This window comes from Acipenser ruthenus, chromosome 4 (assembly GCF_902713425.1).
Source record: "Acipenser ruthenus chromosome 4, fAciRut3.2 maternal haplotype, whole genome shotgun sequence".
Classification (NCBI taxonomy): Eukaryota; Metazoa; Chordata; class Actinopteri; order Acipenseriformes; family Acipenseridae; genus Acipenser; species Acipenser ruthenus.
The window spans coordinates 103,716,886-103,736,211 of record NC_081192.1 but is presented as its reverse complement, the minus strand read 5'-3'; the positions used below and the strand labels follow the sequence as shown (position 1 = coordinate 103,736,211).

General features: G+C 38.7%; 1 protein-coding gene across 2 annotated transcripts in view; it reads right to left on the bottom strand.

Moving 5' to 3' along the window:
* LOC117400308 (receptor-type tyrosine-protein phosphatase N2-like) overlaps positions 1-19,326 on the bottom strand; it is a 277,116-nt gene that overhangs the window by 81,420 nt on the left and 176,370 nt on the right. For both annotated transcript variants that reach the window (XM_034000071.3, XM_059023311.1), the window contains exon 12: positions 16,258-16,322. In XM_034000071.3, the coding sequence (XP_033855962.1) occupies positions 16,258-16,322 (65 nt within the window). The remainder of the gene's footprint in view (positions 1-16,257; positions 16,323-19,326) is intronic.

Genomic DNA, 19,326 nt, shown 5'->3' with positions numbered 1-19,326 from the left:
TTAAAGTTTGTTTGAGAGAGAAAGTTGATGCCATCAGTGATCTTGTTCTGCAGCACAAACCGAACGCTGCAAAGGGAATTCAACTGGTCCTTTGCTAAATGTTAGCAAAGGATCATTGGATGCATATCATCTCCAACAATTTAAAGTCACACTCACACACACAAAAAAGAATGGCATTCATTTTGTTTTGGACATAACTGTAATAAAAAGTAAAATAAGTAAATAAAAGGGAGATGAACCTCACTGTCAATCTATTGAATGCAAATGCTATGTTGTGTCTCCAAATCTTGTAATAAAAGTGATCCGGATTTTGTAATCCTATATTTTGTGATCGAGATTACTTTTATCTGGCTCGTTTTGATTCGGTTTTTCACAAAATGTCACTGCTGGATTATATTTATCCAGATTACAAATAATTACGATACCAAAAACCGTTTTGAAAAAACAGCCCCAGGTGCCATTTTAGTATGGTAATGATACAACAGAGTGAATTGAGAATCCAGGCGATTCCATGCAGGAGACTGACTGTCTGTTTAGACGGAAAGCACTTTTAAAAGATTCATTGGCCATGAAAAGCACTCACCATGCCTTCCTTCTTTTCACTGGTATGTACCTCTGCTGTAATATGTAAATATGAAAAAGCATATCTGCTATCGTGTGCAGCGTCACAGCCTGAAACATTTCATCACAGCACAGTTTATATCTATATGTGTTTTATAGGAATCTGGGGCTAGCTTCACAAACCAGCGCTCGCTGGTTATTTCACGATTCAAAAATTCACAAATTCAATTCAATTATCATTCGGCCACATTGACAGAAATTTTCCATGCACTGTTCTATAATTGTACCCTTCACAATACTTTTGTGAACATGCATGCAATACAAAAGAACATACATCCTAAACTGCCTGCCTTTCAGAGAGGCAGAGGCTGCTGTATGAGCTTCAGTGCAATTACACCAATAGCTGCCTCTTCCTAATCTGAATTAGATCAGATCTGCTTTTAAAGCTCATCTCTTTAATCGAACCCTGGCAAGGCATAGCCTGCTTACTTAGGGAGATGCCAAAGGAGGCTAATCAGTTCTGTTCCCAGCGCTGTTCAGTGTAACATCATCATTGGTCCCCAGTACTTCAGCTCAACAGCAAATCTGTTTCTTTATAATTTTACTGTACAGCAGTTCCCAGTAGATTTCAGATTAATTGCAGAAAACCCTTGTGCTACCTCTCTTGCTTATATTACATATGGCTAATAAAACATACTGTTTTTTATTTTATTTAGAAGTCGAAACAGCAGTCTTAGATGCTGTATGTTTGCTTACCAAATGGTCTTCAAGGGCAATGCAATGGTTCTACACTACAGGGCAATTGTAGCACAGGAGCAGTTTCAATAATATGAGTTATTGCTACTGTTCAGCAGAATGGTAACACAGTGGTCATCTGTTCATATTGTGGCCTATAAAGTATTATATGACAAGTGAAATCTCTTTGTTTTCTTTGGTTGGATAAACACATGTGACAAAAGGTCCATGAATGACTGATTCTGTTAAAGCCAGACTCAGCGTGGACGAGGCACATAGTGAAAATGCATGGCTGTAATAAAAGGAAAGGTATGGAAACATTGTCTCTTTCACACACAAAGCATAGGCTAAGCCCATTGAATGACATCATAGAAGTTAAAATGTTCAATCCAAATTGTCTGGAGATATTTAAAAATCGTGATAAAAGACTGCTGCCTTGGATCACCAAAAATAACGATACAGAGGAAAAGGTAAGATATAGCAGACAGACATTGTATTCTCCTTTCTGTGTAGCTGACAGCACACAGAGATGTACGACCCGGATAGCCAGAGCCTCCATTGTTCTTAAGATGGCATTGCAGGTCCACAGAACATAATCTGAATGGCCATAGGACCTGACACTTGAGTCATGAGTCATGTCAGCCATGAAAAAGACAGCTACATATTTTAGTTCCATTACAAATGAGTACTACTATGGAAATAATTGTGTTTTGGTTTGGTGATAAGATAATAACTGGTAGAAAGAACATTGCTGAGGTGGTGGAGATGAGACTGCTGCATCACCGTGTTGGACACACTATGCATCTGTGTCTCCTGGGAAGGAGAAATGTCAATGCTCTGGACACCAGTATGATAGAGCAGCACACCCAGTAAGTGCCACTTAGCAAATCATTGTTAAATACATTTCCAGCTGTTTTCTGTTCTAGAAGGTGATAGCACGAGAATAAACTGATGTGCTTCAGGGAATGGAGAGCACTTAATTGCTTGATAAACAGTATGGGCGAGATTTTCAAAGGTGTTTATTCAAAATCGTCATCAGCATTATTTTTGTCTGAAAGGAAAAAAAAACACCATCTATATGGTAATTCTAGAATGAAAAACATCAGAAGATTAGTCACAACCCATTAATTAAATGTCTGTTTATTTCTGAACAAGTAACATCATTGGGTGCATTTTTACTATATGGAAAAAATCTTGCAAAGATTGTATATATTTTTTTAACTTGTGAATTATTTAGATTATTCAAAGTTTTACATTCATAAAACCTACCTACACTGTTGATAATGAAATCAATATTTAACTGTGTTTCATTCCTAAAAAAAATCTAATTATGATGCCTGTTATTTATCTATATTCTTTAAAATAATCTATTATATTTTAACATAGAGTTAAAGGGTGTCAGTGTTTATATCCGTGTGCTGTGAAAATAATTATTGTAACACAGCCACACTCCCCCCTCAAAAAAAGAAAAAAGATACACCCTTCTCATATTGAGTCTAACACATTTCCTACAGTGCATAGCTTATATACCACATATTTAAGCCTGTATGATCTTTCTACAATCAAAGCAGTAAAACAACACAACCATAGTCTAACAATTATATAAAAAAGGTTTTATATCTTTTCATTTTGATTGTCTTAACTGGAAAAGCAACTTTTTTTTTTGTTTTATCAAGCCATATTGCAATTGCTTGCAAAGTCCAGAAAGTCAAACTCCTACTGTGAATTGATTAACTTTTAGGCTGAAAGAACTCCACTCATTAAGGCAACTGAGAGCAAAGTTAGCTCCAATATTTCTTTCTAGGAATGGCAATTCATTTGTGGAAATTTCTTCATTCCCTTTTATGTATAATTAGTTGGGGGTATCTCTAAACATTATCTCATTACCTCAAACACAGCAACTAAAGGCACCCCCCCCCCCCTTTACCTCAGTTGTTTCCTAACACAAGAAGAAAAAAAATGACAGTGAAGAAAATGCCTATAAATATCCAGCAGGGAAGGGATATCTATCTATCCATGTAAATGTATCTTCTACATCCTTCAATACATTGTTGCTTACTAAAACTACAAATATAACTAAATGGTCGAAAAAAAAAGTGGAATATAAAACAGAACGGTTTGGGGATGAAGAAAAAATATGTAGGCCAAACATTAGGGCTGTGAAAACATATTATACTCTCACGGAAAAACATTGGAGGATGGTGAATTCATTCATAAAAACCAGTTATACAAAAAAGTGACGCATACAGTACATATCTTTGATTTCTGTGTCATGTCCAGTTGCAGATTGGATTGTAAACTGCCAATGGAACAAGGGGCAGCCCCAGTTTGATATTGGAATGAAATGAGATTGAGTTTTACAGGCTGGTTTCATGGTGCAAATGCAAATATGGTAGAATACACTGTATTTCTGTACTCTTTGAACATGGTGCATGATTTAACTGTTTTGTTTCATGCTGACTATACTGACATCTACCAGACACAATCCATTACCTTTGCAGTTCTTTTAAACCCATAAACATCATTAAACAGGTTACTTCACAGCCATGGGGAGCACAAAGGGCCATGTATGCATCCCGAGTCATTCACTGGACAGCCCTGATCTAGTTTATATCTGGGTACTAGATCTCATTCTGCAAGACATTTCCATGCTTGAGGTGCAACAGGCACTTTTCACAAAGCTTCAACTCACGCGCTATTTACAGAATGTATTTCTCTGTTTTCATAAGAACAAAAGTTTTGTAAGCATACTATTTTGTTCTAGGGTGTAAAAAACATAAACAACAGCAATGTATAGTGTAACACAGCAGGGAGGGGGTTAATCCTCCCTGCATGAAGAAAAAACATGTGAGAATGCACATTTGTTTGATTGTTTGTTAATTGGTTTATTGTTAATGATCCCCTGCACCTGGTAGTGATTGTAAATTAGGACCAGGTGCAGGGTATATAAGGGGTGCAGTCAGTCTGCTCACGGCTGCTGTCTAGAAGGAGGCAGGAAGGTGTGCTCTGCTTCCAAGCAGTTGTCAAGGGTGGCAATACTGTGGGTTTTGTGTTGTGGGGAAACGGCTTAGCCATCCCACTTTATAGGAAAGGTGTTCCTGAGTTTTAGTTAGCGCTCCGAAGGAGCTAGGTGTTTGTTTTTGGTTTGTATTTTGTTTCTGTTTGTATTATTAAAAGTGCGCCGAAGCGCTGAACCCCCAATTTCGGTGTCTGGGTCAATTTGTAAAGGGGCAACGAACCTAAGTGGGGGCAATTCGTCACAACGTGGTGTCAGAAGCTGTGGGCACCCCTACGACCCAGTAAAAGAATGGATTTTAAGGAATTGATCGAGAGGATCAAAAGAAACACCGCTGCTCAAGTGGAGCAGAACGAGAGGTGGAGAGTGGAGTTAGGCTTGCCGGAGCGGGAGCCTACAGAACTGGACCTGCTGCTCCAGAAATGGGAGGTAGAGCAGCCGTCCCGAGAGCCAGAGAGGGTGGAGCAGCTGTCCCAAGAGCCAGAAGGGGTGGAGCTGTCCCGAGAGCCAGAAGGGGTGGAGCTGCCAACCCAAGAGCCAGAGGGGGTGGAGCTGCAGTCTCGGGAGCCAGAGGGGCTGGAGCTGCCGTCTCGGGAACCAGAGGAGGTGAGGGAGTCACCTCCACCACAGCCCCGACCACCACCCCTGGAAACCAGTCCGGTGCTGCCGGGCACGGTCCCTTGCCCCGTGCTTGTTGAGACCCTGCCGGAATGCATGGACCTCCCTGTGCTCGACCTCATGCCCAGGTCGGGGCACCACCAGGCACAGTTGCTTACCTGGTCCCTTGCTCCGCTCCCCCTGAAACCTCAGACGTCACAACGCGGTCGTGTGACGTCACTGGCGTTCCCCCTTCCTCCCGCTGTGTTCCCCCTGGACTCTCAGAGGTCGCTGCGCCGGTCCCGTGGCTCACACCTCTGCCTGTTGCTGCACCGTCCAGGTTACCGGCCTATGCGTCGGTCGCCCCTGGCAAGCCGTTTGGGTCCCTACTCGCCGGATCGTGGTCCCTTCCGCTGGGCACCGGACTTCAAAGGGGGGGGGGGGAGAATGTGGCCTTGGAATGGCCGATCAGTGCTGTGCACTTAAGGGGGGGAAGTGTAACACAGCAGGGAGGGGGTTAATCCTCCCTGCATGAAGAAAAAACATATGAGAATGCACATTTGTTTGATTGTTTGTTAATTGGTTTATTGTTAATGATCCCCTGCACCTGGTAGTGATTGTAAATTAGGACCAGGTGCAGGGTATATAAGGGGTGCAGTCAGTCTGCTCACGGCTGCTGTCTAGAAGGAGGCAGGAAGGTGTGCTCTGCTTCCAAGCAGTTGTCAAGGGTGGCAATACTGTGGGTTTTGTGTTGTGGGGAAACGGCTTAGCCGTCCCACTTTATAGGAAAGGTGTTCCTGAGTTTTAGTTAGCGCTCCGAAGGAGCTAGGTGTTTGTTTTTGGTTTGTATTTTGTTTCTGTTTGTATTATTAAAAGTGCGCGGAAGCGCTGAACCCCCAATTTCGGTGTCTGGGTCAATTTGTAAAGGGGCAACGAACCTAAGTGGGGGCAATTCGTCACAATAGGTTAAAGCTTTGTGAATATAGCTAAGTACATAAATCATCCAACAGAATGTAGGTGTTACATGAGACAGACCTGCACCCTACTCACTAATTATCTCTTGTGCATATGAGGAATACAGTTATACAGAAGAGTCTATTGTCCTGTTTGAGAGCTATTATCTGAACAGCTTTGGGAGATTTCTTTCCACATTAAAACAACATTCAACAACATTTGAGTCCATCCCCCCCCGGCCCCACCATTGGCATATGATGGGATTATATGCTAATGTGGATTTTGCTTGCATCAAATTCTATTATGTGGCTTTCACAATATTAAATGGAGAATATTAAAGGCTCTAGAAAGGTAATGCGCTTCAACTGTGAAGGCCAGGGCAAACACACACACACACACACAGACACACACACACACACACGCACACACACACACAGACACACACACACACAGAGACACACGCACACACACACAGACACACACACACGCACGCACGCATGCACACACACACACTGTCCTGTCTGTCACCCATTTATAATTTACTTGCAATTTCTGACATCTCTGCTGAGGTGACGCCTGGGAATTCACTAGTTAATGAATGCCTTTTTATATTATCAGTGAGCAGCAGCCAAATTAAACATGTGGTCCCTGTCAAGGTATCAATGCATCTTTATTTGGAGTCACCTAATCAAACTGAACGCAGTAGGGATTCAAGGAAATGCATGCACATGGATCAGGGAGTGGTTAACATGAACAAAACAGAAAGTACTGATTGGAGGAGAAACCTCAAATTGGAGCGAGGTAACCAGTGGTGTACCACAGGGATCAGTATTAGGTCCTCTGCTATTCCTAATCTACATTAATGATTTAGATTCTGGTATAGTAAGCAAACTTGTTTAATTTGCAGACGCCACAAAAATAGGAGGAGTGGCAAACACTGTTGCAGCAGCAAAGGTCATTCAAAATGATCTAGACAGCATTCAGAACTGGGCAGACACACGGCAAATTACATTTAATAGAGAAAAGTGTAAAGTATTGCATGCGGGCAATAAAAATGTGCATTATAAATATCATATGGGAGATACTGAAATTGAAGAAAGGAACTATGAAAAAGATCTAGGAGTTTATGTTGACTCAGAAATGTCTTCATCTAGACAATGTGGGGAAGCTATAAAAAAGGCCAACAAGATGCTCGGATATATTGTGAGAAGTGTTGAATTTAAATCAAGGGAAGTAATGTTAAAACTTTACAATGCATTAGTAAGACCTCACCTAGAATATTGTGTTCAGTTCTGGTCACCTCGTTACAAAAAGGATATTGCTGCTCTAGAAAGAGTGCAAAGAAGAGCAACCAGAATTATCCCGGGTTTAAAAGGCATGTCGTATGCAGACAGGCTAAAATAATTCAGTCTTGAACAAAGAAGACTACGCGGTAATCTGATTCAAGCATTCAAAATCCTAAAAGGTATAGACAATGTCGACCCAGGGGACTTTTTTGACCTGAAAAAAGAAACAAGGACCAGGGGTCACAAATGGAGATTAGATAAAGGGGCATTCAGAACAGAAAATAGGAGGCACTTTTTTACACAGAGAATTGTGAGGGTATGGAACCAACTCCCCAGTAATGTTGTTGAAGCTGACACCCTGGGATCCTTCAAGAAGCTGCTTGATGAGATTCTGGGATCAATAAGCTACTAAATAACAACCAAATGATCAAGATGGGCTGAATGGCCTCCTCTCGTTTGTAAACTTTCTTATGTTCTTCTTATAATGATAGAATGACAATTTGCCACATGCTGTAGTGCAGTCTGCAGTGAGTAATTTACAGTATCTGCATTGTAAAGCAATCAGTGAATTAGACAAAACGATTTAGTGATGCAAATAACTGTATTAGTCAGTGGCTAAGCCAGCCCTCACACCCAGTCTTCTAGTCCCTAGTCCTTAGTCCTCGTATTTGAAACATCTCCAGGCTACCACACTTAAACACTCTTATGCACTAAATAATGTACATGTTGAATGCATGTTTTTAAAAGGGGATGGTTTGTGCGTAGTTGTTTGAGTAGGGTAAAAGAGTAAGTATGGAACGACTCCTTGAGATACACTTTATGAATAGAAGAAAGCTGCTCAATTGATACCTAACCGTGCACTTTTTGTGGAATATATCTATTTTTTAGAAGGTGTTAATTATTCCCAATATAATTCTTGCTTGAGGACAAAACCGCAGGATACCTCATGTCTGTCAATGTCTGCCATTGTGATACATCTCTATGCTGCCCCAGTGGCATCATCAACACCAACAGCTTTAGGCTGCTACTGAGATCAGGTGCGGTGTGTATATTTAATGTTCTGCATATCCGGTTTATTCCAAATTTTATTAATATAATTATTATTATTTATTTCTTAGCAATTACCCATTTATACAGTTAGGTTTTTTTTTACTGGAGCAATTTAGGTAAAGTACCTTGCTCAAGGGTACAACAGCAGTGTCCCCCACTGGGGATTGAACCCACAACCCTCTGGTCAAGAGTCCAGAGCCCTAACCACTACTCCACACTGCTATTCAATATTTTACCGGTACTATTTTCTAGGAAATACACAATCTTTTGATTAAAATGCTGTTTTATTTTGACTCCGACATTGTAATAAACAGCCCTACACTGTATCCTAGGTGGATACAGCAGACGATTAGATGTCAGAGGATCAAATAACATTCAAACGTGGTTCTCTGTCACTTCACAAACACATTATCACCTGATTATGTTGGCCAATCAAAGACAGATTATTGTGACAATTGCTGGGTGTAATAACTACTAGCTTGATCAAAAACTATATTGAAATACTTACATGAAAATATAATATTTTTAGTGGATGAGGAATGGGGAGAAAACGTAAATTAGTTTATGAATATTCAAAAGAAAACTAATGTTTCGAAGTATACAAAAATCTAAAATAGCAGAAGTGTGTCAGATGAGGCCGAGGATGAACAGCGCTACAAATACTACTGCATTGGGGTACATGTTCATGCTGACAATAAAAGAACATGCTGAAAAATAAGCGACACATTAAACTAAAACAAGAAAGTGAACTGAGAGACAAGAAATCCATTTATCCTGCTTTTACAAGCACTTAAAAGAAAGCATAGAATGACTGTGTTAATGAGTTTGTCAGAACGCTGTGCTTTGCTGGACAGCCACTGTTTATTGCAGAGAGGTATTTATTGGTGACTTTGTGCGACAGTACTGTCTATCCATCAGCTAAAACACTGCCTAACGCCGACCATCTTAATTGTGATTATTTGACAGAAAATGTTGATGCTTTAGTTGGTAAACTTATGGAACGCATTGATGGAAATGTCCAGTGTGATTTTTGATGCATCTCCCAATGGCTTGCACCACCCAGTTCTGTCAATTTTCTTTTCTTTTTATGCTTTCAAGGTGAATAAACCTGGCTTGTTTTGTGCTGATGTCATGTTCATACATTATGCAGATACTATTTCCGTCAGCACAGCAACTGCTCAAACTTTCACAAAGTACCAGAAAATGTGGCTTCGACTTGCACAGATTCTGCTTCATCATACATGCCAGGGACATTAAACTTAATCAGAAACCAGAACTAATCAGAAATCATATTCCACATTTAAACTGTGTATACTGAGATTTTCTTCCATGATTTTTACAGATATTTCAATTAAATACTATTTTTTACCGATTTTATCCCTATTTTAATATATGTAAAATAAACTCTGAAAAATTCCCTGATTTCTTTTTTTAAAGATAAAAACCGAAACACTGTGTATACTGTACATATATTTCAACTCAATGTGTGGGAGGAAAATATGCTGTTTACAAAAATGTACAGAATTTAACACAACGTCACCAAAGTTGTGTAATTACAAGACAAAACCGTGCCCTCCTGTGCCTGAAAGCCATTGTTTGTTTTGGGTGTTTTTCTGAAGAAAGAATCAAAGACCTACATTTATTCTAGTTGTTTATTCTATTATTATTTGTCCTTGAAAACACAGGCCTCCACAGGCAAATGAATGAATAGCTTGTGAATTAGTGTGCTGCCACACCTCTCCCATTAAGGACAAAAGAAATGTTGCATTCCAATAAACAAAGAGGCGTGCAGGAGCTCTGAAACACCACTGGTTTATTTTGGAATAGTAAAAAGAGATGCAAATTGCACTGCAGTATATGGAAACTGCCTCTCTGTCTCATTCCCATAAAAGGATGTTATAAACCAGTTTTCTTACATAACTAAGAAAATATAGTAGAACCTCACAGTTACAAATACCAAATTGATAAACTGACCGCTCAACCGAACGCCCTACTTTGAGCTGGAAGTAAGCAATCACTGAATATGCCTACAATGCAACCAGAATCCAGTTTTAAAAAGAGCAACATGAACCTACTGAGATGGTAAGGACTGGTAAATGCAAACATGTTACACTTTTAATTGAACAAAAAAATATTATAAATATATTATTAAAAAAGGCCAATAAATAAAACCAACCGTTTGCAAAGGAGGCGAAAGACAGCAGAGTAGTACAAATAGATGTATTGTACGCAAAGCTGCTGATGATAAACCACTTCATAAGCGGCGTGCTGGTCCTGGAGACGACAAAGCAACTGTACCAACAAATGTAACCAGACAAAGGTGAGGTAGATTTCAAAGTTCAGACAAGTTCCTAAATTTCTATTGAAGACTCTGCTTGCGATTACAATTAGGAATGGAGGCTTGTTGCAATTGTGGAGGGGCAGCAGTGTGGAGTAGTGGTTAGGGCTCTGGACTCTTGACTGGAGGGTCGTAGGTTCAATCCGAGGTTGGGAACACTGCTGCTGTACCCTTGAGCAAGTTACTTTACCTAGAGTGCTCCAATAAAAAAACTGTATAAATGGGTAATTGTATGTAAAGATAATGTAATTGTATGTAAAAATAATGTGCTATCTTGTAAAAATTGTAAGTCGTCCTGGATAAGGGCGTCTACTAAGAAATAAATAATAATAATTGAAGTGTGCAAGTAATGTCAATTAATATACATACTTTGACAGAAAAAAAACTCAAGCATTTTGGAAAGTAACTGAAAACAATCATTTGATACTGTATATAAAAAGCAAAAAAAAAATAGCACAAAAATGAATTCATAAAAAACAGAAGCCCTAGATATATTCAACTATGATTAATTCATGTCATTGCTTTTTTTCTTTTTTCTTTTTTATCTAATAAAAATGAAACCTACATTGTACAATGCACATCAAATAAGGGGACAGATTCAATTATTGATGACTGCGTAATGCTTTGAATTTCTACAAAATAAAACAAGCTGTAAATAGTACTTGGATAAAAAGGGGTCTTTGAGTCTAACCTAGGTCAACTAGAACACATACAAATACATAAAATAGGTATCTGAAACTATGAAGTTTAAATATAAGCTACATTCAGATATGTATGAATGATTACAGAGCTGCTTAGTGTATGTGTGTAATTTTCCTGTGATGTCTTCTTGATGCTTCAGGGTTTGATACAGTATTTTGTGAAGGCACAGTAAACAGTCCCTCATTATAGCAATGCCTGCTGTGGGTGTGTCCTTATGAACATATACAGGTGCATCTTAATTACCTTTGGTTTGTGTTTAACATACAGTAAGAAGGACTGTTTTCTAAACTGGATTTTAAAAATAACAAGAAATAAGATTTGTAATTAACAATTTGTATCTAACAAACACAGCAAGTATTTAAAAGAAGAAGCGATCATAAAAGTTTTAAGTATTAAGTCGCTTCGTCCTTTCTGCTTATTTGCAACTCTTGACCTGGGATACTTTGCCTAGGGATGGGACCCTGCATTTAAACTACAACATTAATGGCAAAAATAAACAAGGGAGGCCAAAGGTCATCATTTAATCAAATGACTTTCTGACTACAGATTCCTGACTCTCCCTGGCTACGCAAGAACAATGTGATATTGCCTTTACTAATTTCCAAAATCAAAATGTCCCCACATCCTGCTCCAAACCCTTAAGGAATACAGATGGTATTTAGAATCCTTCGAGATGAAGGAGAGAGGGCAATTAACACTGCCTCGGAATGAAGAATTTGGTTTTACAATTATCTATAATCCAGTTTACAGCAGTCGTGAGCTGACACACAATGTGCATGGAGCCTTATTTTACTCAGTCTGCTACTGTATTACATTTACCAGCTTTAGAGAGGGTATATGTAATGCCAGGCATGGAAATACAATACAGAAAAACATGAGGAAGGCAGACAACCAAACTCTTGTAAAAGAAATGACCGGAGAAATGCTTGGGAATATTCCTACATTTCACAGATTAAACGTTTAGACCGTTTGTGTAAATGGTTGTTTATGCTTTAAACTGTGACTCACATTTTCTGTAAAAAAATAGACTTCTTGTAGTATTTACAGTCATAGCTTACATTTTGTAAGTAGCCCTGTGTTTTGTCTGCACCGCCAAGGTTTGAGAAGTTTTGGGAGATTTCAAAATAGCTATGTATTTACAAACAACACCAGGCTCAATTCCATAAGGCGACTTTATTTTCTTCAGTATTGAAAACAGAGATAGAGAATCGGATGTGAGGTTCTCGTATTAAAAGATTTTCCCCTGATCTTGTCAAGCCCAGCCTACCTGAAGCAAACCTGTCAATTCAGCAGCACATGTTCCTCGAGGAGATCTGTAAGCCTGAATCCGCACTAAATTGTTAATGCTGCATTGCTGTCTTGGCAACTTCAAAATAAAAAAAGACAACTGGAATTGCAGTGGAAACCACTTAGTTCTGTCCGTTGCCCTCAGCTAAGCTTTATTCCAAATCTGAGGAGAGGAGACCCCCCTTTACAATCCCCCAGCTTCACACTGAGATGCTGTGATTGTGGAGAATTATTACAAAGCATTTACATGAACAGTTACAACCCTGTGTAGCTGTTTGGTTAACTCACGCAAAATAAAACCGTATACAACAAAAAGGGAAAGGATAGTTACCGGTAGGCTGACCCCAGAGAAAGACCCCAGTGTTGTGTTTGTGGTTATCTATAGCAGCAGCGCCAGACACCAGCAGCAACAACGGATGCGCTGAACACCCCCAGTGCCATCCCAGCATGCCTCTGGCCTGCACGACTCGGAGTGAGACTAATTTCCATATCAAACCCAATTTGGATGAAATGACTTTGGTTTAAAAAGAAGCCAGTGCATCAATAGCCACTTGATTAGATTTTCATCTCCAACCAGACAAATATGAATATTTATTACCATGAATACAGATTTTCCTTTTTTTTTCATCGCTCCAATCTTGAATATTATCCTGCGCTAATTTTTTAAATGAAAATGTGGGCAACACAGTGTTTTTCCATAGACTGACAGTGCTTCAGATAATCCTGTTATTGTTCTATTCAAATGACAGCTTCCGTTCATTCATGTGTTAACGAGGGTTTAAATACTGTTTTCCATCGTTAGAATCTAACATGGACTGGAAATTAAAACTGAAGACTATATTTTTGCACGCCATTGTATAGTGGAATATGTTTTGCATTTATTTTACCCAGGGTTTATAGGTGCTTTAAACAATCAATACTCACATAACATAATGCAAACATCAAAGACTACCTCATTATACAGGAGTGGACTTGTATTCTTTAAAGAAGACACATTCAGTACACTCAACAGATTAAATAGAAACCTTTGAACCAATCTATCTCCTTCTACAGTCTTGTGTTGGTGAGTTTTTAAAATAAACATTATCACAACATGAATAGATATTTCTAGTCCAGTAATTAATTTGATATGTTTGGAGGTGTGTCTTCATATTGACACACAATGGTTAAGGAGGAATATGTAGAAATAAAAAACATTAAAAGGTGCCATAACCAAGACTTTAAAATCATTAGCACTACGGCCTGGATTTCCAGTTCCCCTTCATTTGTGGTAAATAGTCTGGTTTAAGAGACTCGCAGTATGATATTAAATACTGTGCCATTGAAAATTAAAAGGCCATATAAAATGGGTGTAATGAAAGAAAGCTTGATTATAACATATTTATGTTACTAAGTTAAAGTTATGCCTGATTGCCTGATCCTTACCCCTGGTCAGTTTTCTCATTATGCTGCAGATCTTTTCATTCTTTCCTTTGTTTTCAATATTAATCTATAGGATATATATATACAGGAGTTCAGCTGATGCTTTGACATACTGTACACTGGGTTTGTATTGCACCTTAAACGTGTGTTCTGTGGCAGTAACAGCTATACCTATAATATACAATCTGCCATCAGATTACTAGCTCAACACATTCTTCAGATCCTGCAGCTTGTTATTAACTAAGCACTGCCTTAGCCGATCAATACGATGGTATCCTAATGACCTACTGTGACGGGGTAACCCCGCCCCTGGGTGTATTTGGTTTATTTGTACAGTGTGTGTTATGTAGCATGGGTGATTTAAAATGTATGATTGGTATGTGCACACGGTGAAGTCCCGGCACAGCTGCTTAAAAGGAGCACATATTTCTCACTCGGGCTGGTTGTTCAGAGGCGGAACGTGAGTAAAGAGAACTGAAATAGAGAAATAACAATTGCTACGCATGCTGGCTATACACCAGCGCAATGTTTTGTTCCGTGTCTGTTTTGGCCAACAGCTAGAAAACTTGCGAGAGGGAAAAAAAAAACACTGTTATAGTGTTGTGTGCCAGACATCATGTGTCGTGTTGTCTGTCCTCTCCATAACGTAGCTCTCAAATAAGGTTGAAAGGGTGTTTTTCTTTTCTTTCGCATCACTTGCTGATTCTTCATTATATCACGGAAGACATACCTGCTGGTTTCAGTATTTCTATAGCATGTTGTTTCCCTGGAAGGTCTGTTTTGATTGACAGCCTCTACTTGGCATGCAGTCACTGAGGCAGAATGACTATCGGATCAATAACAGAGAGCTGCTTAAAAAAACTGGCATCGAAACCCAACTTTCTCTAACAACAGTAACAAGCATTGCCAAGAAACAGTTAGAGCCGATATCAAACCAAGTACGAGATTGAATAAAACATTTCTACACACTTACCTACCTAGCTTTAATTATTTAAAAATGACAGCTTAATGGAATTCTTATTTCCAAATGTAAAAATAAATAAATACATGTTCTTATTATTTCTGTTTACAGCGATTTTGAATAGATGTCTTTAAAGACTAACACATACTGTGGTGGATCTCACATGTTTACTGTTTAATAGATCACTTGTATAAAAACAACTAACTAGAAGGCCATGGTCTGAGCTAACAAGGAAACTCTGTTACAAAGTGCTACCAGTCATGTGTAGTAATAGTGAGGAAATAAACTAGAAATGTGTGATTCTGAGAACCAAAACAAAGCATGCATGTCACAACAAAGTGGATTTGCTCAGTGTGCAACCTGCTCCTCTTGACTATCGACACTAGATCATGGTTGTTTTGACATAATCGTCTATTGTAGTCAACCAGCAATTTAGCACACTTATGGTTACATGCAAAAAATGCTAAAAAAAACTGACGTTTTAATTGCGCAACAACAGAATATCCTAGAAAACTCATAGAAAACGTATTCTTTGTGGAGGAAACTTTTCAGCCAACACCTGCAAAACAGGCTAGAGTGACCAATGCGACACAAGCGCAGTTTTTCTTCATTATAAGCTGCAAATAGAGTACATATGTTTCATACACTGTAAAGCTTGCTGTGTATCTCTAATACTTACTACAACAACTTCCTGCTACACCTGGAAGTCCCCTCACAAACCACATACATATTAGGACTGTGTTGTCTCAAAATTTCACAGCATTTCCAATGTCCATGCAAGTAAAAACATACATCGGCATATGTCCTAGATCCTAATACAAAGAAGTTTGATCGTGTGGAATTGCCAGCAGACTGATATCATGGAACTGCCTGACAGCTTTAAGAGAAGGCCTCAAACTTACATGATTAACTGCAAGATGTTTTTCCGTCTCAGATTCTCAGACTGGAATAAACCTAACCTTGTTTTTTCTGCAGCTTGCACACTGACACATCGCCCTGCCTTGCCAATAGAACATGGTTCTGAACCACAGTACAGTTTCATAAGAAGATCCAGTAGTAATGTGAGAGCCTCTGCTACCTCGTCTATAGCAACCACTGAAGTATAATTATCACATAACATTCAACTATACAGCATTACTTTTAAATCGGGAGGTACATTTTAAATCGTCTTAAAGATGCAGTAGCAACAGGTGTATCGAACTTCACATTATTATTATTATTATTATTATTATTATTATTATTATTATTATTATTATTATTATTATTATTATTATTATTGCTATTAATAGTAGTAGTAGTACCATACTGAAGCATATTGAAGAAGCAAATAGAAAATGTATCAACTCACATCTCCCATTCCAGCTTGCAGAATCTTCACTCCGGTCTCCTTTTCAAGCTTCTCCTTCTGTGCCACTGCAATACAAGAGAAAACAATCAGTTACCCAAACCTGGACAGTTTCAGGAAGGAAAGCGGTTCTGGTACAGCAGCACCTTCGACACGCAGAGGACGTGACTGAGCATCAGACCACAGTCTCCAGGTATTAAAGTGACTCAGCCTTTGGAGCTCACTGCAAGCACAGTGGATCATTTTTCATGTATTATGCCCCAGCTATAGTTGGTTTATACATTTACATGTATTATACTACTTACTTTGGAAGATAATCTAAGAAGTTGCCAGTCAAGCAGTACTACATATTCAATGGCAGCATCAAGTTTGTGTTATGAAATACAATGCACTGGCCTTCAGCATTAACCCCTATGAAGATTTTGCACCAGTATTTTTGGTATATCTTGGATGTGTGTGCCACTGGCAGACTTCCTCAATGCGTCATCAATGTCAATGGGTATGAGGTACAGAAGGGTTCAATGAAAAGAAGTAAAAATCTAAACGAGCTGCTAGGCTTAGTTTCACATTGAAATGCATTTTCTCCATCTCCAAAACAAGTATTATAAAATGCCCCAGAACAAGGTGTGTATAGTGTGCTATATTGCACTGCACAGATGTTTGTAGAGTCACTGGAGTTTATAGTGTACCTAGACACCTGCAGATCATTCAAGTGGCATATGCCTTATAATCCAATAACTGTTGATTTGATCTACATTTGTGGTATGTCATTAGTAGGAGGATCCTCTAAATGGGTGTGTCCAGGTTTAAATTCCATCCAGTCACTACTCAAAACTGAAACCCTATTTTACCTTCCATAGTTTTCCCTGTTCTGCTAATCATTAAGCTGCAGGGGATTTTATTACTCAAGCTGACCAATATTTTAGAATTCTTATTGCATTGTCTTTCATAGTAGTAAGAACATATATTACTACTTTAAATATCCAAAACATTGAAAAATGTTTCACAAATATAGGAGATCCTAACACATACTACACTACAAAATGGTTCAGTTACAAATCAATGCAAACAGCTCATTTGAACTGTATCGCCATTCAAATAGCACCTGACATTTCTGAATAAACACTTTAATTGTAAAATGAAATCATGGAGAGATTGTGTGTGTGTGTGTGTGTGTGTGCTTGTGTGTGTGTGTGGGGGGGGGGGGGGGGGAGGGGGGGGTAGTTGGTGTGTAATACACAATGGAAAATTATAAAAAGAGCATGCATAAAAGCCTTTTTTTGTTTCCATGTGAATGCATCAAAGTGGAAAAAAATAAGTCCTTTAAAATCAAATTCCCCAGATGAAGGATATGCAAATAACCTGGAAGAGCTGAACCCTATAATGTTCTCACAATTCTGCAATTGCCTATTTAATTAGTATTTTAATTTATCTGAATAATTCTTTGCACTTGCCAATTTCTGCAGTATTCCATATAATTAAGCATGCAGCTTCAGGGATATAATTTGGTTGGAGCTTTTCATAGAGGTTAGTCTAACCTGAATGGATCCATGCTGTTTATTCTGTGATCAAAATAACAATAGGGACAACTCAATGGCTTTATCAGGAAGCATTTCAGGAGCTCTACAGAGATGGCTATGCGGCTCAGAGAGAATTATATATCCAGACTGACCACGGCTAAAAGCCACCGTAGTGCAAACCAAAACGTGCAACAAATACATTCAGCTTTTCATACAAATTCATTCCCCACTTTAGCATATCACATTTTTTTTTAATATCCAGCAGGAGTACGCAATAGAAGCAACAAGGAATTGCTGCTGTGAACACCGCTTGGAGATCTGGAGAACTTTACTACATTTTAATGTGTTCCTCCTTGCGTATTGGACTGCTAATACCCACACTGTTTAACAATGCTTGCTCAACACACAGCACAACCCACATGGCTGCCATTAACGTGATAATCACACATGATATGGGACGTGTGAATAGGATATAATTGATTTGTTCACACCTACATAGGTTTGCTCATTTTCACATAAAGAGATGTTTATCACCTTACCACCAAGGGGCTGGAGACCCGGTGGTATAAGAATGTTACCCAAAAAGTCATTTCACCATTGTAGACTATTACCAAGTTTATCTTGTAACATAAAGCCGAGTACACAGTTATTAGAACATCACATTGCTTCTGTTGTTTTGATTTGTTGTGCACATGAAATCAAACCACTGGAAATGAAAATCTTATAAAATTATCAAAATAGGCAAATTAGTGGTTGTCTAATTTAATTGATGACTTTAATAGGCAACACATGCAATTCATTTAAAATAGTAAAAGAAAAGGAACACATAGCCACCAACGTTAAAATGCATGAGACTTAAGTTGTTTAAGATGCCTAATTAAAAGCATAAAGTGGTCTATATCACCGATTAATGACTGAAAATTGAAATTCTCACACCCTGAGGTTTTCATGCAGGTAGGTATATAAAGGATATACATGACACATCTTGAGGTGCTCTAATAAATGTGCACACTACTGTAACCACATACTTGATTAAAGTCTCTGCAGGGTTAAGAAGAAGAAGAACTTTAGAAAGACATTTTGGGAACCCCAATCCCAGAAGAGGAAGGCTCTACTGTGGCACTGCTGTTGTCACCCGAGGCCTGGATTCAATAAGCTAGTATCAATCAATCAATCAATCTTTATTTTATATAGTGCCTTTCATAGTGGACCACCATCACAAAGCTCTTTAGAAGATGCAGTAACAACAAGAAAAACCATAACACTTTAAATACAGAGAAATGCAGCAGTGTGGAGTAGTGGTTAGGGCTCTGGACTCTTGACCAGAGGGTTGTGGGTTCAATCCCCAGTGGGGGACACTGCTGTTGTACCCTTGAGCAAGGTACTTTACCTAGATTGCTTCAGTAAAAATCCAACTGTATCAATGGGTAATTGTACGTAAAAATAATGTGATATATGATATCTTGTAACAATTGTAAGTCGCCCTGGATAAGGGCGTCTGCTAAGAAATAAATAAATAAATAATAATAATAATAATAATAATAATAATGCA